Raw genomic sequence first — 23,782 nt, 5'->3', positions numbered from 1 at the left:
CCTCAGGCATGTATTGAATATGTAGTCAGAAAAAGAAAAAGGATGCCTTGGAGGCAAAATATCACTGTTAGGGTTTGGTGCAATTAAGGAAACAAGGGAAAATGTAGATGTGGTATTTATTCAATTACAACGAGGGTTCGCATTGCATCTCAACTCTTGTTCATGACTTGATCACTGATGTGTTCTGTGATTTTGCTGAGTTCGTAGAAATACTGAGTGCTGCCTTGTTTAATTCTTACAATACTGCTACAAATTATGGGATGGTCTCTTCTTTTCCCGGACAACTACTATGATTAAGAGAGGCTAATTCACTGAGAGTCACACAGTGCCTGACTTGTCTGATTCCAAACCCATGCTCCTTCAGTGTATCAGCAGCACACAGTTTATTTTTAAAACATCTCAAATGGAGCCTCGCCTCCACTTTACAGCTCAAGTGGGTTCTCACTTCTGCACGGCTGAGTGAAGCTGAAGAACCCCCCACGGTCCTATCGCACACAGCAAGAGGGGCTCTGCGGGCCGACGCCTTTGCAGGAAGTTGTTGGGCAGTAGAGAAGGTGGGAGCTAAGGCAGGCAGCAGCCTCGGTTCATCCTCAGCATTCTGTCTTTGCTCCTTCTACAAAGACAGTTTTTTTTTGTTATAACCATGAATTCTAGCAGTTTATAAGATAATTTTTTAATTAATCATTTTATTGGGGGGTTCTTATAGATCTTATAACAATCCATAACTCAATTGTATTAAACATACTTGTACATATGTTGCCACCATAATTTCCAAAACATTTTCTTTCTACTTCAGCCCTTGCTATCAGCTCTTTTTTATCCTCCCTCCACTCCCCTCCCACCCTTGTGATTCCATGATCAATTATATATTATTATAGTTATTTCATATCTTGTACTGTCCATTGTGTCTCTTTACCCACAGTTCTATTATTCGTCCCCTTCGGGGGGTGTGTGTGTGTTAGTTATATCTAACCTTGTGATAAGTTCCCCCTTTCTTCCCCTGCCCCCGCTACCTCCCCGCTACCCTCATGGTATTGCTACTCCCACTACTGTCCCTAAGGGATTTATCTGTCTTGGATTCCATGCATCAAGAGCTCTTATCTGTACCAATGTACGTACTGCAGACTAGGCAGATCTGTAAGGTAGAACTGGGTCATGATCGTGGGGGAGGAAGGAAGCCTCCAGGAACTGGAGGACTGTTGTGTGTTCCACCAGTGCTATGCTGCGCCCTGGGTGAATCATCCCCTCCTGTGGCCCTTCTATGAGCGGATGTCCAATTGCCTACAGATGGTCTTTGGGTTTCCATTCCGACCCCCTCATTCACATCAATATAATGTTGTTGTTGTTGTTTTTAATCTTTTGATACCTGAAACCGTTGACACTTCATGATCATACAGGCTTCTTCCATGTGATTTTGTTGAATTTTCACTTGTGACTTAAGATGTCACATTGAATCTTTTCCCCTCTGGAATTGGTGAGTGGCTCCTACCCCAATCCTGGTGAACGTTTCCCATTATTAATTGGTGCAGTTTCTTTCTTTTCCTCCCAAACTCAGTTCCACACTCACAGGGGCAGGGACTGCTGTGTATTTGCCTTTCTGTTCCATTCAGTGTCCAGTACGCCGTCTGTATTCATTAAATAATCATTGATGAACAGGTGGGTTCTTCTTGGCTCCTCTGTGAGTTTCTCTGCACCTGAAGATGTTAATGTCACCAAATGACGATCTGCCTTATACCGGAACACAGGACACTTTGTCCTTCATGTGTCTGTTGTGTTTCTCAAACTTAAATTGCACTTGGAATGTGGGCGCCCCAACTGCTCAACTTGGGGATTTTACTAGCTGAAATGAAGAGCTGTATCTTTGGTTCTGGAGTTCTCAGCCAAAGGGGGAGGGGACCAAATTGGACTTTCGGACAAAATGACATGGGGACCACATCTGGAGAAAGAGAACCCAGCTCCAAGGCCACATCAACTCAAGGCCAGTGGCTGCCAGGCAGAGGGTAGGCACGCCTCCACTCTCCAAACTTATTCTCTCACCAGCCATCTTACCCCAGCGCTGTGCTTTTCTGCTGGGCTTAATAATGCATTTCAATGGCTACACAGACTCATAGCAGATCATGCAGACGGTGATGAAAGATGTTCGGGGGAAGTTGGTACCAGGTGACCCCAGTCGGGTTCAGAAACATGAAGGATGCCGTGTTCTTGTCCACAGTAGCACCTCTTCTCAGACCTGACTGCGGGCATGTCGCTTTCTGGGTTCCATCTGTCTTTGGTCCTCAGCCATATAGACCTTTGGCCTCTGTCCTGCTTAGGCAAAAGCTATAAAGCTTCTTTAGTGCCGATAGATGCCCAAGGGCACCTCGCTCTGCAAGCCACCCTTCTGCCCTCCAGCACACAGTGTTGCCCACCTGCGGAGCTGGGAAGCCCACTGCTCCACCGTATGGTCCTGCCCAGGGCTGCCTCTGCCACTTCACCCAGCATTCTCGTGTGCTGATGGTCGTGGGACTCTGTGTTTCTGCTTCTGAGATGACTCGCTTTTATGCCCGATGGAAGGGCAAAACCGAGCATTCCCCAGGGAGAGCACTGTGCGTCTGATTTGCCTGCGGCCACCCGGCACCGAGTGAAAGTTCCAAAGACACGGCTAGGAGAGACGCCCCTCCACGTACTAACGGTGTTTTGTTTGTGTCAGAATCGCTCTATTTTAATATGTATCGAATAGGAGACTAAGACAGTTCCTTGAATTTTTATTCATTAAAAAACAAAACAAAAAACTTTTGTATTTTAAGGGCTCCATATTTGCCACATGGGAAATTCTGGCAAGTTACGCTTTGGATGGTAGACTTACTATTGCCACCTTCTGGTCATTATATGAAGTGCATGCTGACTTTCAGGAAGTCATCTTGTATTACATGACTCCTTTGCTTTTCAGCGAAACTACCAATCAGTTCTCCTAGATTTATGATGCTTGCCTATTTAAAAATGTGAAAAGACTCTTAATAATGGATTAAGATATCATAAGAGTATTTAGATTTTTATTCATTACACCTTTGTAGAGGAGTATCTCCGTGGCGTGTGAAGAGTCGGCTAAACTTGAATCATTCAAGATATGGAATAAGCTTAACCTGTCATTGTAAAGGAGCCTTAGTGACGTAGTGGTTACAAGTTGAACTGCAATCTAAAAGGTCAGCAGTTCGAACCCACCAGACACTCCCTGGGAGAAAGAAAGGCAGGGCTTTCTACTCCTGTAAAGAGTTGCAGTCTCGGAAGCTCATGGGAGTAGTTCTCTCCTGTCCTGTAGGGTCTCTGTGAGTTAACATCGACTCGATGGCAGCTTGGTGATTTGGGTTTGGTCATCTTGTAAATCGACTTATGTGATGGATTGTTTTATGAAGGATATGCCAGAAGCTCTTGAAAATAATTACGCAATCAAAAATATTTTTAAAGAATGTTACGTTTCAGAGGAGATAGTCAAGTTGTAATTTTATCTACAATCCCCCTCCCCCAAATATTTACATTTCTAAAGCGTGAACATGAATTACCTTTAAAATCACCTTTTACATTTTTTCCTGATTGTTGCCAAACCCTTTATCCACGCAGCATGTCTGGGAGAAGGGTAACCATCTTTGCAGAACGAAAAGTGTCTGTATGATGGCCTGACATGCCTCAGCCAGTGTCGCATGAGCTAGATCACGATCAGGACTGCCTGCTTGAATCCCGCTAACCAGCAGGTCAGCAGTTTGAAAGCATTCGCTGGTCAACTGGAGAAAGTTCAGACTTTCTACTCCTATAAAAAGCTTCAGTCTCAAACCCACAGGGGGTCCTACCCTGTCCTGTCGGGTGGCAAGGAGTTGGAAGCGACTTGATGGCAGTTAGTAGCTTCTTTCTTTCTCCAGAACTGCTACCACATGGATATGGCTTTCTATGCATTTTGCAATTTTGTTTATCCAAGCAAGTACAAACATAGATATGTACCTATAGATTTTTTGATAGGATAATTGTATAAAATAGGATGCAAATATTATTCTGTAGCTTACTCTTTTTCATAATGTGTACTTGGCCAATTCCAAGTCACTATGTGATCTCTGTCCTTATTCTCAGTGCTGTCTATATGGCAGGAATATGCTATAATTTTTCCAGACGGTGATTGTTGGTAGACTCACGAGTTTTGTGTTTTTCACTGTTACAAACAATGGTACTACAGTAAGTATTCTTGGACCTCTGTCATTCTGGGTTGGTACTTTTAATTGTGTTAGGTTCTCAGAAATAAGAGTACTTGGGTCAGAGAATATGAAGGGGCTTCAAAAAACTCATGGAAACAGACTTAAAAGGTATTGGTATTTTCCACACACTTTTTTGTAGTGCCCTCATACGTATTGCACAGTTAGGCAAAACTTCTTCCCTTCTTGATTTAACTACACAGGATTAGGGCAGTCATTTGGGCTTAATACGTTGCCCAAAGTTCATTAATGTTTAACCTAGTTTGAATGAGGAAATCCAAACGTTTCCTATACTAAATTATGGAAACAATAGTAGTGATCAAAAGAGCCTCTTAATAGGTGTGTAGGATTAAATAGCACAAACTAAAATCAAGAAAGGGGCAAATTCGGCCTTGGGTAGAAATACGAACACTTCCAGAAAGTTCTAGTCTTCGCCTGCTGTTACACCAAGTGGGCAGTTACAGCCCAGACAACGGGGCCCTGGGGGTGCAGGTCTTGAAGCGCTAACTGAAAGTTTAGTGGTTCAAACCCACCCGCTGTTCCTCGGGGGAAAGATGTGCCCCTCTACTTCCAGAAAGGCTTACAGCCTCAGACATTCTGTGTGGCAGGCAGTTGTTCTCCGTCCGACGGGGCCGCCTTGAGGTTTGCATTGGCTCACAATGGCTGTGGTCAGGCTTAAATAAGGTGGCCCAGGAGTGCTGTCTCTGGAGGGTAGGCATCTGCTTTCTCACTCATCTTTAATTCAGTGATTCTTGGTGAAAGTTTAATTGGCTATCTTGAGGCATCCTTGTAGGTTGCTTGGTGCTGTGGGTTGGTTCCATCCAACTCATCGTAGCCCTCTGTACAACAGAACAAAACCTCATCTGATCTGGTGCCATCCTCCGAATTGGGATGTGTGACTCCATTGCTGCATCCAGTGTCAGTTCACCTTGTTGAGGGCACTATGAAGTAGTTATTCCTATTGAGGATGGGTTTGCTGGCAATACGTGCGCTCTGGAGTGCACTGAAAGACATACCAGTGAAGACATGAGCCAGCCCTGTGCTGCCTGCTGTATCTGCTGGCGCTGTTCTGCTAACCTAAAGAATGTGATGTGTGGCGACAACTTGGCTCTGTCACAGCATTCCATCTTGCTTTTGACACTTCTGATGGGGAACAGCGAGAGATAGCTCCAGACGGGTTTATCTCGAGAATGCTTCCCAGGGAAGAAAATCTTGCGCACACCACCAGTTAGACTTTTGCATATAAGCTTAGTGTGCGTGCCTGAGATGCCATGATTTATGCCACGTTGAAATGACTTAAAACAGAATTATGCTCCTGCGTCTTATTTTGCCTTTTGTCCTGCGTGCCCCTGAAACGTACTGCTGATTTCTCTGCCCTGAATGTAACTTGTGACTCCTCCATTTTGCTGACCGCTGCAGCTGAACGCCATGGCCAACCGGGCTGCGGGGAAAGGCTATGAAAATGAAGACAATTATTCCAATATCAAGTTTCAGTTTCTCGGGATAGAGAACATCCATGTCATGAGGAACAGTCTGCAAAAGCTGCTGGAAGGTAAACCGTTTATTCGCATAAGACATTAAAGGGAAACCCAGTTAAAGGTTTCCACACCCCAGTAAGATCCGTATGGCAATGGTTTGGCCTTAAGATTGCTTTGGGCAACAAGGAGGTTTCTACAGGTGACACGTTGGGAAGAATAACACGTTGCAGCGACTCTTTATACTGGACCACCTTCTCTTTACTTATTTGTGAATGCTCAGTGAAGCCGTCTTCTCTTGGTGGCTGAAGAAGCTCCAATAGAACTTGGCATTCTGAGATCAAGTAGAGAGGATATTTTTTTCTTTCTCTCTCATAATATTTTGATCCACAATCAAGGCCCTTTTGTGAAAAAGCAGTGTTTCTTTTCAAACAGTAGCTACCTGATTTTGTATGGAAATCACGTTCATGAACTCTATCTCCAAGTTGCTAACTTGACCTTATTAGGATGTTGGCGACCCTCATCCTGAACAATCACTGCAGTATAGGCACTTATGCCCCCCCCCGCCCAACAGTGAGCACAACAACTCGCTCTCCACCCCCCACCCCCCCCCCCTTACTCATTCATGTGGAAAGGAACGTGAAAAGACAGATTATGTAACATCAGAGAACTATCCTGGTGACCAACCCAGCCATAAGCGGATGATTAGCAGGAACTTTTACTTTTCAAGCAAAACCAGCTTCATCTTTGCCTTCTCCTCCTTGTGCTCCTCAAGGCCCAGCAGAATCGGTGGCTGTAACCCATCACTCCTGATGTCACTGGGAGCTGAGATGAAGGAGGAGGATGTCGAGCTCATGGCTTTGTGCGTTGGGAACCTGGGTGTAGATCCCGAGAAGCTAAATGCTGTGTGTGTGTGTGTGTGTGTGTGTGTGTGTGTGTGTGTGTGTGTGTGTGTGTAAGTCCTCCGGGGATGTGGGCTCCCTTTCTAGGAAATACCGTGAAGAGGAGGCGCCGAGTTGTTGCCACACACACCCCGCCCCCCAGTTGTTGTTGTACACATTTGCTTTGTTCCGGGTGCAGTGCTCGAGAATCAGAACCAATCAGCACCGAGTGAGAACCTCACGGTCGGGCTCAAGACGCTGGAGTGTCACAGACGGACCTCATTTCCTTTCTTTTTCTTGGAGTTCTGGGTGTGTTTTAGTCGCCATGAAACTTATTCATCGGAAAGCTTCCTGGGACAGCTGGACTACCGTTTCTAGGACTGTCTGTAGGCCTACATACAGTCTGATGCCCTAAGTTGGAAATTGAGTTCAAAGAAGTCTTCTGCTTCACCTGAAGCAGCCACAGCGCCAACACTGTCTCCACTGTCCGTCCACACTCTGTGTCACTGCCACAGCTCAGGTCACTGTGACTGTCCCTGTGGCATGCTTGTGTGAGATGGTCAAACTTCTGGAAATTATCCTGGACGGTTTGGCTGTCAGCTAGAAGCTGTGCTTTTTACGCCTCAAAATGCAGGGTATCTTGGTACTAACATTGAAAGAGAGCCTAATATTTGTCTAAACAGTGCTCATCTATGTTAGCATCACTAAAAATTTACATGATTAGTTCGATATACTTGACATTTTCCATTCAGTAATTTCATAAACTGACTTGGAAGAACATGCGTTTTCTTCTAGCGGGAAAGCTACTCCAAGGAATGCTTCTCAAATATAAATTGGCCGTGGGTTTTCTAATCGGCATTTATTTGGCTTTTCATTAGGAAGCATTTCTTCTGTGCTTCTGCTTCTGGTCCAACTCATTGCTTTTTGTAAAGGACAAGCAAACTCACCGAGTGCCAGAGGACAGCTCTCGGTTTCATAAGTGACCCTGGTCCTTCTCGACCACCGTTCTAGCCGTCTGTCAGTGCAGTAAGCAAGGACGAGTTTCTGGATGCCTTTCAGGGGGCTTGACCAATGTCTGCCTCTCTGTTTTCACCGGGTAAATGATAAACCACTTAGGGGGAGGCTCAAGTGCTGATGGGGTGACGCAATCAGACCCTCCTTCTGTGTCCTTTTCTGCTGTCCTTGCCATTGGGAGTAATGAAAGTTTGCGAGGCGGGCTCCTGGCAGGAAGGGGATAATGCATTTCATACATAATGATTATTCTCTTCAAGTGTCGCCCATGGTCAGGGATACTATCTGAATGACAGCAGCGCGACACTGGCCATTCTGGCTCGGAACAGGACTGTCCATTAGCAAGACCTGCAGGTTATTTCGTCAGAAACTGAAATCTAGGACCAAGTTCACACCCTGCGTAGGTCTTTCTAAGGAAGTGATTTGATTCTAACTTTGATTGATGTGTTATAAGAGAAACTCTTTTTGTGGATCTATATTTCCCAATGAGGTAATAATAGCACTGTATAAAAATGTTACATCACATTTTTGTGACTTATTACATGCTCCGTACGGTAGCTTCCCCTTTCATCCTACAACTAATGGTTTTTCCTTCAAAGAAAAACAAATATAAATCCGACAGTCCCCACATCCCCAATAGACAAAGGCCGTAGGGGAGCCTGGCGTGTGCTCGCTCCAGGACAGAAGAGAACGCTGCCCCTCTCCTCGGGGCTCCCTGGTGTCGCTCAGAGATCGCATTCACATCAGACGTGCTGCCCTGTGCTTGCCTGCAGTGCCCCGTTCTGCGCATCTCCTTTCGAGGTAGGCAGCTGGTGATGGGAAAATTCAGCGGCAGTAGAAGCGTCTTCCCTGATGCTGCTACAACAGAAATGCCACAAGTGGGCAGCTTTATCAACCACAACTTTATTTTCTCAGCGTTTAGGAGGCTAGGCATCTGAATTTAGGAAACTGGCTCCCAGCAAAAGACTCATCTCTCAGTATGTAGGCTCTGGGAGAAGACACCTGTCTCTTTGGCGTCTCTCTTTGGCTCTGTAATGGTCTTCATGTGGTGTGGCATCTATCTGCTCCCATCTCCACGTGCTTAATCTGATCCCCTAATATTCTGTTCAGAGGTGGACTCAAAACACCACCAATCCTGCCTCATAACTCAGCCAAAGCAGCCCATTCCCAAATGGGATTTGAACCACAGGCAAAGGGTTAGGATTTGCTACATCTAATTTGGAGGGATGCAATTCAATCCACCAGCAAACTCCATCCTTCTATCAATGTTGCCCTGAACATTGCACTTTCATCCCTAGCCTGATACCTGTACCGTGCAAGAATGTGAGATTATTATTGTTAGCCGTGTGTAGTTCTGTGAAACTGGTTAACCAACCAGTTGCAGTCAGTTCGATTCCAGCTCATGGCCACCTCATGTGTGCCCCAGTAGAACTGTGCTCTTTGGGGATGGCCAGGGCTGAGTTTTCAGAAGTAAAGCAGGCTTGTCTTCTAAGGCAACTTTGGATGGGTGACCACTGAGTCATTTATTCATTCATGAACTAAAACCAGCATCCCTCACCTGTGCTAGGCTTCATGACAAATACGTTCTCACTGCACTAGTTTTATTTGATTTCACCACAAAACTGTATAGGACACGATGTTACCTGTACTTCATAGATGAAGCATCTGAGCCTCGGGGAGGGCAAACAACTTAATCTAATTGTTTACAAAAGAAAACAGTGAGTTGAAACTAAGGAACATGTAGAAACGTGTCCAAATGTTCTAGTAATTTAAGAAATATACGGTAAGTTAAAACCGCAAAGTACCTTTTTGGGGGGGTATCTTTCTTTAAAGTTAAAATATTTAACACTGCCAAGAATATGCTAGTGGAACTAGTAATTTAAATAATCTGCTATCATGGATATTAGTTTTGAAAGACTAATATATTACTACCAGATTGTTTCTCTGATGGGATAGTCAGAATGTGATTTAAAATAATAAAGACGCATGTATGCCTTTATTGTGATAGTAGTGCTATTAATACTAGTAGAAGATTTGGAAGCCCCAGGAATGTTGAACAATAGTAGACTGACCAAATATATTTTTTTACATTTTCAATCGTTTCATTGGTATGTAATTCACATATCTATCAATCAATTCAATGCATCAATCACATCAAGAAAAGTTGTACAATCATCACCACAATCAGTTTTAGCACATTTTCTTTATTCTTTTTTTAATCATTTTATTTGGGCTCATCCAACCAAATAACTTTTTACCATGTTCCTAAAGGCAAGTTTTGCATCCCTTAAAAACAATATATAGGAACAACATATGCAGTTGTTCCTGGGGGTATATATCCTATATAAATTAGGTTATAAAATTTTCTGCATTCTATGATTAGCTATATGATAAATCATAGTCTAAGATGGAATGCTCATGATAATCATTGTATTAGCACATCAGAATTATGTGTTACAGCTCTGGGATTTGTTTACAAAATATACTCTTGGTGAGTATGCCGCATTTTTAATTAAAACTTAAATTAAAAACCCACATCATATCAATTTAACATTATTGAAATCTAGTACTTTCCATCATGAACCAATGATCTTCATTGATATTTTTGGTTCTCATATTGACAGGTTCACAAACATTCACCCCATATGATAGCAGTGATGTAACATTTATTGAATGATTATAAGATACTGGGAAGTGGTCACAACAATAAGTTGTACAACTAAGATTGACCCCTAATTCGTCTGAACTATGAGACTGCATTGTAAGCTCTCTAGGGCAGGAGTTGATGTGGAGCAGACCCTCGCCTACCTGTCAGAATCCCAGGCTTGGGTGGTTACCTTAGTCTCTGAGTAACCGTGAGCAAACCGCATTTGCAAACCCAAGTAAGCAATGCCTCGGCCCGTCTAACTCACATATGTATTGAGATTCTGGCAAACTATTATGTGTTTTCAAATGTAAGGCGCATTGTGCTTTCTCTTGGGAAGAAATAATAGGCTGTAACATAAGCATTGCATACAATGAATCCGTCAAGAAACGATAGATTAATCCAGTCATCTAAATATGTGTTTGCTGAGACTAATGCCTTCATTTAGATAAATTTTCTTATTTTCCTGCTTCAAGAGGCCCGGAACGTGAAAGCAGAACTTTCAGAGGCTTATTATTGCTGGCCTCATGATGTGGTCTGCACCTACTCAGCACGGTTTATCGACAATCATTTCATCAACAATGTGTCACACCTTGTGGGCGTGTTCTCAGCATGTGGTTTTACAGAGGTACAACCCCTCCTCCCCCCCACTAGGCGCATCAGGTGGGAGTGGGTCCAAGAGCACATGGAACAAAGACCCAGTGTCAATTCAGCAATTTGGGCAATAACACAGTGAAGTGCCCTGTGAAAGGAGGCCAAGTGGCTTGAATAGAAAACTGAAATCGTTTAGCAGGCCAGAGCTGCAACCACTTCTTTGGCTTACCCCCTACACAGGCGAGGGAGAAAGTTTAGTGACCTAATCAGAGCGGGTATCTGACTGCATTTCTGTGCGAAGGTTTCTCAGGACGAGGCACTAACTGGCTGCTTGAAGAGTTCGTTGGGTTTAGAAAGGAAAGGCAAACGCAGGGAACTTCGTGTGTGGCACGGGAGACATCGTGGTAGTGGATGTTGTGGGAATACAATTTCAATTCCCTGCTCTAGTCTCCCTGCCTCATTGCTAGGTGGCAACATCCCGAACACACTGCACTTCAAAGTTTCCACGTACCGTTCCATTTAAATGCCCCTTGTGTTTCGTTTGTTGCCCCTTCCGGTCTTTATGGAGGAATGACTAACTCATCCGCTTGACAAGCATTTCAAATTAAACTTTGTGACGTAGACACAATTTATGCTATGAAACGCCACACATAGGATCTAATGAAAAACCACGAAGGCCAATCTTTTCGTCATTCCCTATCACTGGAGATTTTATTAATATTCTTATTCTTCTTATTTATCAGTTATATGAAGCAACCAGCAAGAGCTTGGTGAAACGATGGGAGTCCTCGTTCCCTTTGGGGTTAGCACCGTGCCACTCCCTCTTTAGACAACTCCATTCTCATGGAAGTGGAACTACATGGTGTCACATGGCAATACATGCTCATGAGGATGTGTATTGCGTTTTCGGCTAGACCAATAAGCCCATCTTGTCAGGCGTTGACAGCAGTGCATGATGATTGGAAGGAAAGAAGTATTATGAGTGAGTGCCTAAGCTTTCTGGGGTATTGCATGCCGTACTGGAATGCTCGGTGGTAATGGCCAATCTAGACAATCATATTGGAAGCCCCGCAGGGTAGAGGGACATGTGGCCCGTCGAGATGCATGTGCTATGCACTGGATTCCAGCTCAGCTGCTTATTAACCTGTTTGAGGTGCTTTCTAATCTGAGCCTTGAGAGTGACTAAGACTCTTAGATGGTAGGCAATGGAAGGAGAGCATTGGGCACATGCTGTTCTTCTGGAGACACTTAATGAACGGGGCTATGAGTTACTCCAGAGATTCAGTCATTCGTCAAACAATTACTCATTTTCTGTATATGCCAGTCATTGGATAGAAAAATGCTGTGTTCATTAATACAAAAGAGGGACTAAACTTGACATAGGGGGCAAGTTCATGGCAGGAAGCAATAACCCTGCTTCCTTATTGGGGATTTCATGGCAGGGTACCCCTCAGTTAGTCAAAGACAATGATTCCATCTCTGGGTGCCAGTATTGAAGAAAGCCAGAGGAAACAGGTGATTTAATGAGAGAATTCGTGGTTACTTGTTTCTTAAGTTTGGCTTATCTTATTATCCACGGAAATGATTCTAGGTGTAATGGAACAATTTCCACTCCTTTGTTAATTATGGTTATTGTTAGGGTGACTAGACAATTACTTCGAGATAAATAATTTTCCTTTTTTTAAAAAAAAATCTTTTTTTATGTTGAATTAAGTTTATTCCATGAAGCTAAAGGTAGACATCATTAATTTTGGTGACAAAATGAGCTTTCTTTCCTAAAAGTTATCATAAGAAAGTAGCAATTCAGTATTTATAACATGAAGGAATTTGCTTGCAATATGGTTTCAAATTTTATGAGCATGTTGGTTCTGGCAGCTTCCTCCAGCTGGTGTGGTGAGCACGGAATGAGTCCCACCTCCTACATCCTTGGCTGAAAATGCTGCCTATTTCATCCCTCGATTCTTTGCTGCCAACTTCTTCTCAGTCTTACATGATTCCTCGTCTTAAATCTGGCCGATCACTAATGTCTTTTATATCCGCCCCAGCCTTCCTCGGCTCTTAGCCGCCTTTATCTTCTCCAAGTCTAAGTCTCTCCATTTACATTTGCTCTAAGTCTCATTCCTTGAATTCTGCCTTTTATAGAGTTCCTTTTCACCCTACTTCCATTCCTTTTTGTACGAGGAATTTTCCCCTGTTTATACTGGAATCATGTGGGAATTGGAGTCAAGAGACCCAGACACCATCTCTGAATTTGGCTTTAGGAACGAAACTCACACCCATAGCTCATAAATGTAAACCTGATGTATGATTTCCTTTAAGTCAATAGGTGTTAGAACTACCGAGCATATGTGTGCATGCAAGCATTTGCACACACGCATCCCTGTTTATTCATAGCTGGGTACATACCTATTCATACACACTATGTGTGTGTGTTCAGTTATCCTACTTCTTATGCTACAAGCTAATTCTAATATAGGAATACAGAATTTGGGATTGATTCATGTTGTCATTTTATATTGCTCTTTAAAAAGAAAACCATGCTGCACACAAGTGGCTCCTGTGAATTGTGTTATTGTGTAAAGATTCCAGGGGGGAAAAATCATCGTATCAGCTGCTTTGCTTAAAAAAATAATCTTTTGGTGTCCTGTAGAAAGTTTAGCATGCAAATCTTTGCAAATAATGTAAAGTTCTCTAGAATAAGGGTCGGTGGTTGACATGAATGGGGGGGGGGGCGGGAGGACAGCACCACCAGCATGAATACATTGAACACAATCCACAGCTGATCTTCTGCCCTTGGGGTGGGTTCTAAGTAAAATAGAGAGACAACAAATAAGCATAACTAAACACTTTCATTTTACAGGCTGTAATTAAAGCCTCTTTGAGTGATTCTGTCTAATGAAGAGAAACGATCCTTTTGCCTGGTCTTTGAAGACCAGCTCACTGCATTTGTCTTCCAGCCTCCAGAATGGGAAAAGGAAAATCAAACATTACTACAATTCAGTTGTGTGTGAGGACAGTAATTAAAGACACGCCACATACACTTTGACTCTAGGCCTACGACACAAGCAACACCTATCTATCCCACAGGGTTCAAAGAAATGTTCTTTACAATCGTACTGACCCCTTCCCAGCCACGGCACTGGAAGAAAGGAGCATGTGCAGGAACATCAAAGGAACAGTACCCGAGCTTTGTCTTTCTCTAGCTAAATCCCACGCGCCATAGACTCCAAAGTCAGAGATCCTTGCTTTTTTTAATGTGCATTTTATATTTTGTAGGATAATCTTTATATAAAACAAATATTGCTAGACCTGGGCGTTAAACTGCTGGTTAGTAAGTACTTTCCTCTGGAACCTGTGACACATGCTGCTGATGTCAGCTGACAGGAACTTTGTCCAGCAAAATGGTTTGCAAATATTGGTTTGGGTTTGGCAACAAGAGTGAACAAATCCGTATTCCTGCCTTAGCCTGCGTTTATCCAAACAAACCCAATAGTTTTATATGTAAGAATAGAGGCATTCAGTGTATCTGTCTCAAGTGTGCTCTCATCTGTCCATGCATATACAAGCTTCGGAGAGCTTGTTTGCTTTTTAGCACAGCTACTCAGCTTTCCGAGGAAAATACCAATTGTTGCCTTGCTTGAAACGCTGGCCAGATCGTGTGACTTAGCACACCCGGTGTTAGTGCTCCTGAAAAGACAAATGCTCACCAAGGAGCTGTTCCTTGGAAGACGTGAGCTGAGATGGCAAGAGATTCGGCAGTGTGTCCCTTGCTGTGTAAGCGAAATTGAAAAGGGAAACACTGGAACATTCTCTCTGGCAGTACATTTTAGGTCCTTGTTTGGGGACGCCTTGCTTTGGGCACCAGCCGTCTCCAGGTTAGCTGGAAGGCCTGGTGTCCGTATTTTTAGACTCGCTGTCATGTCCCTGCTTGGTGGGAAGGAATGGTGAAAAGGATCATTTGTTCTTGGGCCGAGCTTCAGAACTTGGATGCCAAGCTATGCCTCGGGCTCCCTGGACTTTTTAAAATAGACGAGAATGCTAACTAGCTCTAAGCCCTGCAATAATAACCTGACCATTTGACCACTCGGTGAAGAGAAAGGAGGGGGGAAAAAAGGGGGGGGGGGGGCGAGGGGGTCCCAGAAAAACAACTGTTTGCAGGAGAAGCTATCTGTGGGAGATTTAAAGGAATCGAGTCCCGAGGCTCCCTCTCAGCAATGGAATGTGTATATTTTAGGATTAAGTTGGCCATTTTGGGTCACGGCCTGGGGTTGGACAGAAAGACCAGACAGCAGGCGCCCAGGGAGTGGTGAGAGCTCACAGAGGGTGCTGGAATGTTACAGGCTGCTGCCCGCGGGGCTCTCCGCGCACAGCAGGGCCAAGGCTGCCGCTTGGAGGGCCAGGCCGGTACTGCTGGCCAGTGTCCCTAGAGGTCTGATCTCTGCTGGGCTGGAGCAGGGAAGGCAGGGCTTGCTCAGTTTTCATTACAATGCAGTATTTTTAAGTGTCTAATTTATGTGGAATGCTTTTAATTAATATGAGCTATTAATCAGCCATAATAAGGAAGGAAGTATTGTCGCACACCATAACAGGAATGAACCTTGATAACATCATGCTAAGTGAAAGTCATGAAGCACTTGTTAAATCCATTCATGGATATGGAATGCCAGGATAAACGCTTCCGGAGAGGCAAAGGCGGTTGTTGTGGGGTCATGCCATCTAGTCACTTCTGACCCATGGTGACCCCATGCAAAGCAGAACGAAACGGTCACCGGTCCTGTATGTTCCTGACAATTGCTCTTATGTTTGAGCATATTTTTGCAGCCACTGGGCCAGTTCATCTGGTCAAGGGCCTCTGCTTTACCAAGCATGCTGTCCTTCTCCAGAGACTGGTGTCTCCTGACAACATGTCCAAAGTATGTGAGACAGTCTCACCATCCTTGCCTCTCGGGAGTATGCTCGTTGGACTTCCAAGCCAGATTTGCCGGTCCTCTTGGCAGTCCATGGTACTTTCAGTATTCTTTGCCAGCGACATCCTTCATAAAACATCAAGTTTCTTCATTCAATGTCCCACTTTCACGTGCAGATGAGGCAATTGAAAATACCAAGGCTTGGATTAGACACACCTTAGTCCACAAGGTAAACAGCCTCTCTCTTCAGCACTTTGAAAAGAGGTTTTGTGCAGTCGATTTACTAATGGATCATTGGATCTCTCCACTGCTGCTTTCATGAGAATTGGAAGACAACTCAATCATTTTTTCCACTTTCCTTGGTTGCCTATTGGTCTAGTTGAAAGGATTTGAGTCTTCTTTGCATGGAGTTGTGATCCTTGCCACCCTTGATCAAAGTTAGCCAAAGTATGTTATAACCCACACAGTCGCATGCCTCTGCGTAGTCAGTAAAAAACAAGCAAACGCCTTTCTGGTTCTCTGGTGGTCTCAGCTGACACGGTACAAATATGGATCTCTGTCCAGTCAGTTAGCCAGGTTGCTGTCTTCCAAATTTTCTGACGTAGAGGAGTGAGTGCTTCTAGTTCTTCAGTAGTTTGTTGAGATGTCTCCATTCCTGCAGCCTGTTTGGGGCTGAGGCTTTCAGTGTCACTTGAACTTCTTCCTTCAGGACCTTGCTTATATGCTTCCTCTTGAAATGGTGGGATAGCCACAAGTTCTTCTTGGTACAGGGCCTGTGTATTTTTTCCATTTAAATTAAATTATGACGCTGGCAAAGAATATTGAAAGTACCATGGGCTGCCAAGAGAACCAGCAAATCTACCTTGGAAAAAGACGGCCAGAATGCTCCGTAGAGACAGGGACGGTGAACTTTACCTTGTGTACTTGGGGCTTGTTGGCAAGAGAGACCAGTCCCTGGAGAAGGACGTCGTGCTTGGTAAAGCCTAAGGGCAGCGAACAAGAGGAAGCCCCGGCACAGGATGGACTAACACATCCGCCGCAGCAACGGGTCCAACATGAGAACTGTGTGAAGATGGTGCAGGCCAGCGCCGTGCTTCGTTCTGTTGGAACAGGGTCCATGTGAGGCAGGACTAACTCAAAGACGCCCAACAAAAGCAATCATCGTGCACATGGTGACGGAATGGATGTAAGTATTTTCCACAATTGAGCCGTATTGAATACTGTGTTTCTAGGTCTTTTCTAGTATAAGTGTGTTGTGTTTTCACTGAAGTTAGGGGGTGCCTCCTAATCTTAGCTCTCCGTGTGGCACAAATGGATAAGTACTCATGTAACCATCAAACACTGGAGGCGCAGATCCACCGGGTGCCTCGGGAGAAAGGCCACAGCCCTAAAAGCCTATGGAGCACAGGTCCACTGGGGCACACAGGGGCTCGCCGTGGTTCAGAATCGACTTGCCGATAACGACGCTGCTCTAGTTCCTGTGGCAGCATGCCTTGGGGTCGATCAGGAAAGCAGCAGTGCTGAGTGGTTGGGAAACAGGCTGCGTTTTCAGGAGAAGCTGGGCAAGAAAGCAGACGGTGGTTGATGGGCCAGAGAAAAGCCAAGTGAAGGATAGCAGAAGGGAGCCTGTGAAGAAATCTGTGGAAAACTCTTGTTCCTGTGTTGGAGGCCTGGAATTGCTGTGGGTCAGTGGGCTGGCAGTAGGAAAGAGAAGCCAGACACACAGCAGGGAGGAAGGAGAGTGATTGGAAGACACAAAGATAACCTCCACTGAAGCCTGGTGCGCTGTGTTGCACTCAATGCTGCGGCATCACGTCCATCTTCCAAATATCGACGTCTGGTTCGGACTCTATCTCCAGACCAGACAGTGGCAGGATACAAGCCCCCAGTGGCTGGCCCATCTTCAATCCTTAGAGATTTTGTCTCTTCTCAGTCCTTCAACACGTCAGAAAATTGATCTGCTTTATGTTTTGTGTGTCTCCTGTTCTGTGTTTCTCCAGCCCCAACTCAAATATCGCTGAAGTCCTTTACGGAGTATTATTTGATACGTCACATTTTGGGGGTACCGTTCCTCTGACTTTCCCTCCCACCCACCCCCTTTCTGTTGGCTCGTTCTTAAAATGCCTAGAGTGGGTTGTAAATTTTTATTGCACACATATCTGCAGGTCGGACCACTTGCACATAAGGAAAACAAAGACTCCAGATATGTTGGAGGCCAGGTCTGGTTCTCAGCTCCGCAGCCTTGATTTTGTATTTCCTTCATTCACAGTCCAGGCACGGACACACTACCTGGTCACTACCCCGCACCCTTGAGTGGATTTCTTTTGTTGTTGTTCTTTACACTTAAAAAAATATTTTTAATCATTTTATTAGGGGCTCATACAGCTCTCATCTCAATCCATACATCCATCCATTGTGTCAAGCACATTTGTACATTTGTGGCTATCACCATTTTGAAAACATTTCCTTTCTACTTGAGCCCTTGGTATCAGCTCTTCCTTTTTCCCCCCCCCTCCCTTGCGCACCCTCCCTCCCTCCCTCCCTCCCTCATGAACCCTTGATAATTTATAATCTTTTTTTCATGTCTTACACCGACCGATGCCTTCCTTCACCCACTCTTCTGTTGTCTGTCCTCCTGGAAGGGAGTTATATGCAGATCATTGGGACTGGTTCTCCCTTTCTCCCCCCACCTTCCCGATACCCTCCTGGTATCGATATGCTTTCATTATTGGTCCTGTGGGGTTTATCTGTCTGCATTCCCCGTGTTTCTAGCTCTTGTCTATATCCGTGTAGTACTGCTTTGGTTTAACTGGATTTGTAAGGTAGAATCGGGGTCATGATAGGGGTGGGGAGGAAGCGTTAAAGTACTAGAGGAAAGTTGTATGTTTCATCGGTGCTATACTGCACTCTGACTGGCTCATTTATTCCTTGCGACCCTTCTGTAAGGGGAAGTCCAGTTGTCTACAGATGGGCTTTGGGTCTCCACTCCACGCTCCCCCTCATTCACATTGATATGATTTTTTGTTTTGGGTTTTTGATGTCTGATGCTTGATCCCATCGACACCTCATGGTTATACAGGCTCATGTGCTTCTTCCATGTGGACTTTGTTGCTTCTCTGCTAGATGGCTGCTTGCTTATCTTCGAGCCTTTAAGACCCCAGATGCTATATCTTTTGATAACTGGACACCATCAGCTTTCTTCACCACATTTGTTTATGCACCAGCTTTGTCTTCAGTGATCATGTCGGGAAGGTGAGCCTGATGGAATGCTGGGCTATTAAAACAAAATATTCTTGCATTCAGAGAGTACTTGAATAGAGGCCCAATGTCTGTCTGCTACCTTAGTACTTACCATATAAATATATGTACATAGATATATTTCCCTATTATTATATATACATATATTTATGTATGTACATGCCTGTATTTAGACCTCTATAAATGCCCTTTGCCTCCTAGTTCTTTCCTCTATTTCCTTTTACTTTCCTCTTGTCCCATTATCATGTTTGGCCTTCCTTTGGGTTACAGTAATCCCTCTCAGTTACATTGGCCCTGATCAAGCTCCACTAGGTATCCTATGCCCTCCTCACCATTGATTTTAGATCACTTATTGTTCCCTTGTTCCTGGGTTTGTTAACACCCATTTGCTTTCCCCAGCCTCCCGCTCCCCATGTCCTGTTGTTTTCTCCTCCGGATTGTTTATCCTACCTATCTTATCTAGTCAGACATACAGAGATAATAATAAGCACAAAAACAAGATACAGCAACACCAAACAACAACAGCAAAAAAAAAAAGAAAAACCTAAATAGTTCCAGGTCTGTTTTTTGACCTTTTGGAATGTTTTCTGGTTGAGTCTTATGGGGACCACACCCTGGCCCCAGAGCCTAATATTGGTGTTCCCTGGGGACTTCATTGCTTTGCTCCCCTTGCTGCTCTGTTGCACACCCTAAGTGTTTCACCCCAGGGTGGTGGGTCAGATCGGGCATAATTCCCACACCGTGCCTCCAGTGTTGTCCCTTGTAGTGCTATGGGGGGGGGGGCAGTGAGGGACATCTCCTGGTGGGACTGTCCTTATGGTCCTTTCTGTGTATTGGCTGTTCTGAGCAGGAATATCATCCTCGGGTCTTGATGGCCAGGATGTGGTCCGCTCTCTCCTTCCCTCTTTGTTTGCTCCTGTGTACACTGATCAGACATGTCCCTCTCCCTGAGCTTTAGGTTCAGTGCTGTCCTCTGAAGTGCATTCTTCTGAGGGGAGAGGTGTGTGTGTCCACGTAGTAGGTATTGGGGCCAGCCCTGCAGACCGCTGTATTGTTCCCTGCTTTATGCTGGTATGCTGCATTCACGTCTTGGTGCACTGGGTTGAAGTCTGATCTCTCTCCCTTTCCTGTGGAGATATAAACAACACCCTCCCCTTGGTTGGGTTAGTGCCCTATTCCCTCGCTACCCATGTCCTCCTCCTCCTCCTCCGCCTCCTTCTTCTTTCTTTTCCTCTCCTTTTTAGTTGGCTGCCACATGTATCCCTGGAATGGGTCTGGCCCCTGCCATAGTACCTGGACCTCACCTCAGGAATGTATGTATATAATAGCTTTTCCCCTATGTCTCTTTTGAAGATTTAAGCTTACCTCAGTGGACTCATATTGTATTTGTCCTTTTGTGCTTGGCTTACTTCACTTAGCATAATTTCTTCCAGTTCTTCCCATGTGGAGATGGGCTTCTTGCATTCATCACTGCTTGGCTATTGTGAAGGGTACCACCTTTTGATCCCCTATTCCGTGGTCTTGTCCAATGTGTGTAACAGTCCAATAGACTTCTGCTTGTTGATCTTGTATCCTGACACTCTGACATACTCCTCTATTGTTTCCAGTACTCCCCTTGTGGAGCTTTTGGGATTTTCTCTATATAAAGTCATATCATCTGCAAATAGCGATAGTTTCACCTCTTCCCTCCCGATGAGAATGCCTTTGATGTCTTTTCTTTGCTATATGTTATTAGTTAAGTCCATTTCTTCTATTGCTATGGGTCTTTTGAGATTCTTGACATCCATCTGGGATAGACTTGGGAGGGACTGTTTTTCCAAGTAATTGTCCATGTCTTCCAAGTTGTTGAATTCACTGGAGTACAGGCCTTCCTAGTACTGTGTATTCTTTTGATTTCATTAGGGCCTGTTGTAATGTCCCCTGTTTCATCCTTGCTATTGAAATTTGTTCCTTCCTTTCTTTGGTTAGGTTTGCCAGCAGTTTATTGATTCTGTTAATACTGTCGAAGAACCAACTTTTCGCTGCATTAATTTTTTCCATAGTTTTCTTGTTTTCACTCTGATGAATCTCAGCCCTGACTTTTATTATTTCTTTTCTTTTGCTATTAGGAGGATTGTCCTGCTGACTCTGCTCTAGTTGTTGTAAATTTTGTGTCAGCATATCAATCATAAGTCTCTCTTCCTTTTTCATGTGTGCATGTATTGCTATCAAACTTGCTCTGTCTCAAATTATTTGGTAGATCATATTCTCATTCTTGTTGGTTTCTAGAAACTTCTTAATGTCATCTCTGATCTGGATCAGTACCCACTCCTTTTGCAATAGTTATTCATCTTCCAATTGTTTGCCCTTGTTTTCTTAACCATCCTTTTATTGTTTTCCAGCCTTATGGCATAATGGTCGGAGAGAGAAGTCTGTATGATATCTTTGTGCTTGAAATTACACAGATTCGACTTGTGTCTTAGCATGTGGTCTTTCTTCAAGTATGTGCCATGTAAGCTTGAAAAGAATGAATTTTTTTGCATTTGAGTGGAGCGCTCTGAAAATATCAGGTCAAGTTGTCCGATCGTAATGTTTAGATCTTTAGCCTCCTTGTTAAGCTTCTTTCCCTGGGATCTATCTTTCTCGGAGAGTGGTGTATTAAAGTTGTCTACTATAATTGTTGAGCCTGTAACTTCTTTTTTTCATCTTTTTGAGTGTTTGATGAATTTTGCGGTCGCTGTTGGGTGCGTATAAATTTATTATGCTCACTGGTTCTTGGTGTACTGTTCCCTTGAGCTTTATATAGTACCCTTCCTTTTCTCTTGTTATGGCTTGCACCTTCAGATCAATTTTGTGCAAGATTAGGATTGCAACCCCTGATTTTTCCATTGGCTTGGTATATTTTTCTCCAGCCTTTGATTCTCAGCCTATTTTTGTCTGTAATCTTGAAATGTGTCTCCTATAGACAGCAGATGGAGGGGTTATGTTTTCTAAGCCAGTCTGCTAGCCTCAGCCTCTTAATGCTTCCTCAAGTCTGTTAGTGAAGTCTGTTAATTTGCTACTGGATTCTGTTATTTCATCCCTTAGGTCTTGCATTTCCCTTTGGTTCCTTGCCTTTATCTCCTCTATCATTTCATCCTTTTCCTGTATTGTTTCCCTCATATCCTGTATGACTCCAAGCAGCATTCTGAAGATTTCTTTCTGTGGCAGATCAGTGTCTGCTTCTATGCATGTAGTTAAGTTCAGGACTTCTTCTGACATTGCCTTTTGTGTCTCCTGGTTTTTTTTGTTGAGGTTGTTGGGGCTGATTGCTGTTTGAATTTTGTTGTTTTTGAGGAGTCTGGCACCATTTTCCAGAGTTGAAGAGAACTGGGCTCTCTCCTTGGGAGACTTGTGGGAATGCTTCTTTGAACTGCCTGTAGCTACTTGCACTGTGGGGTTGGACTAACGCTTTATCCTCCTGTGGTCTCATTCTTTTCCTAGCCAACCAGTATTCTGTTGTTTGGAGGACAAGTTGGACGGTCCTCTCAGGGGACACCGGTTGGCTGGTTGTGGACCCAAGAGGTTGACGCTGCACTGAATGGTATTACAGGAAGCTGTTTTGGTGTTGCCAACCGTACCTTGGAGTGCCTCAGAGGGCATGTGGGGGTGTCTGCTACAATGGGAGTGCTGTGGAGGCCAAGTGGGTGTGGCCACTTTGTTGTAGCGCACCGTCTGCCATCAATGGCAGGTGGAATCTCCCTAGTCGGCTAGATTTCCATGTAGGTTGGGCAGAGGTTTGCGCAGCAGCTTGGAGCACTGTGAGGCACTATAGGAGGTGGGAGGAAGCTCCCTCAGCCATGTGGGACTGCAGAGGATAGGCAGAGGTTCCCCCAGCCACGTGGAGCACCCCAAGGGGTGTGTGGGAGTTCTTCCAGCTGCTTAAAGGGCCTTGGAAGGTAGGCTTGAGTTTCCCTTCAGCGGAAGGTGGGCGGGATTTCCCCAGCAGAGGGGGAAGTTACGACGCCGAGGGTAGGAGCTCCCCCGACTGTGTGGAGGGCAGGCGTCATTTCTCTAGGCGAAGGGAAATGGTCTGGAGGCCAGAAGTGGGTGTGAGAGGACAGAGAAGAGAAAGATCCTGAGCCCACTGAGACTGGGGGGGGGGGGGGGGGAGGCGAGAGAAACAAAAGCAAAGATACAGCTGAGCCCCAACTGCCTGACCATGGGATTGGAGGTCTTGAAACCCTGCCCAGAGGTGACAGCAAGCTGTGGCTGTGTTGAAGTAAAGCCCTTGGGCTGGACAAAGGAGCCCACCTCTGGCCGAGACTGTGGCGGGGCTAAGGTTAAGCCTTAGCTGGCCTCCACAGTAGTAAGCCAAAAACCCACAGCTCCTCAAAACCTAGTGTCTACTTAACTTTATGATGCTCCTCCTGTGACCCAGCAGCGTGGAATTTCCTTCTCAGTTGCTCTCCTGCACTGATTCTGCAGAGTCCTTCTGGTATGTGTTACTCGGTTGCCATCTTGCCGGAAGTCCCCTGGATTTATTTTCTGTCTTCTTTTTTAATGCTTTATTTGTTTAAAGGGCCCTGGCGGCACTGCCTGGTATATGTTGAAATGCATTGCAAGATCCTCAGTTCAAACCCCCCAGATACTGTGAGGGCAAAAGATGACGCTGTCTGCTCCTGTGAAGATTTATAGCCTCAGAAACTCTAAATAGGATGACTGTGAATTAGAATCAGTTTGATGTTTTGGTTTGGTATAGCAAAAAACTCACCCCGTAAAATCAATTGTGACTCAGTGATCCTGTACGACAGACTAGAATGGCCCATAGAGTTTC

The 23,782-nt window shown here is 44.7% G+C and overlaps 1 protein-coding gene across 1 annotated transcript in view; it reads left to right on the top strand.

Moving 5' to 3' along the window:
• MTMR7 (myotubularin related protein 7) overlaps positions 1-23,782 on the top strand; it is a 150,572-nt gene that overhangs the window by 101,509 nt on the left and 25,281 nt on the right. Inside the window, exon 7 of the mRNA XM_075556769.1 lies at positions 5,637-5,769. Coding sequence (XP_075412884.1) covers positions 5,637-5,769 — 133 coding nt within the window. The remainder of the gene's footprint in view (positions 1-5,636; positions 5,770-23,782) is intronic.

Source organism: Tenrec ecaudatus, chromosome 8 (genome assembly GCF_050624435.1).
Source record: "Tenrec ecaudatus isolate mTenEca1 chromosome 8, mTenEca1.hap1, whole genome shotgun sequence".
NCBI classification, from domain to species: domain Eukaryota; kingdom Metazoa; phylum Chordata; class Mammalia; order Afrosoricida; family Tenrecidae; genus Tenrec; species Tenrec ecaudatus.
This window is presented reverse-complemented; position numbering and strand designations above follow the sequence as displayed.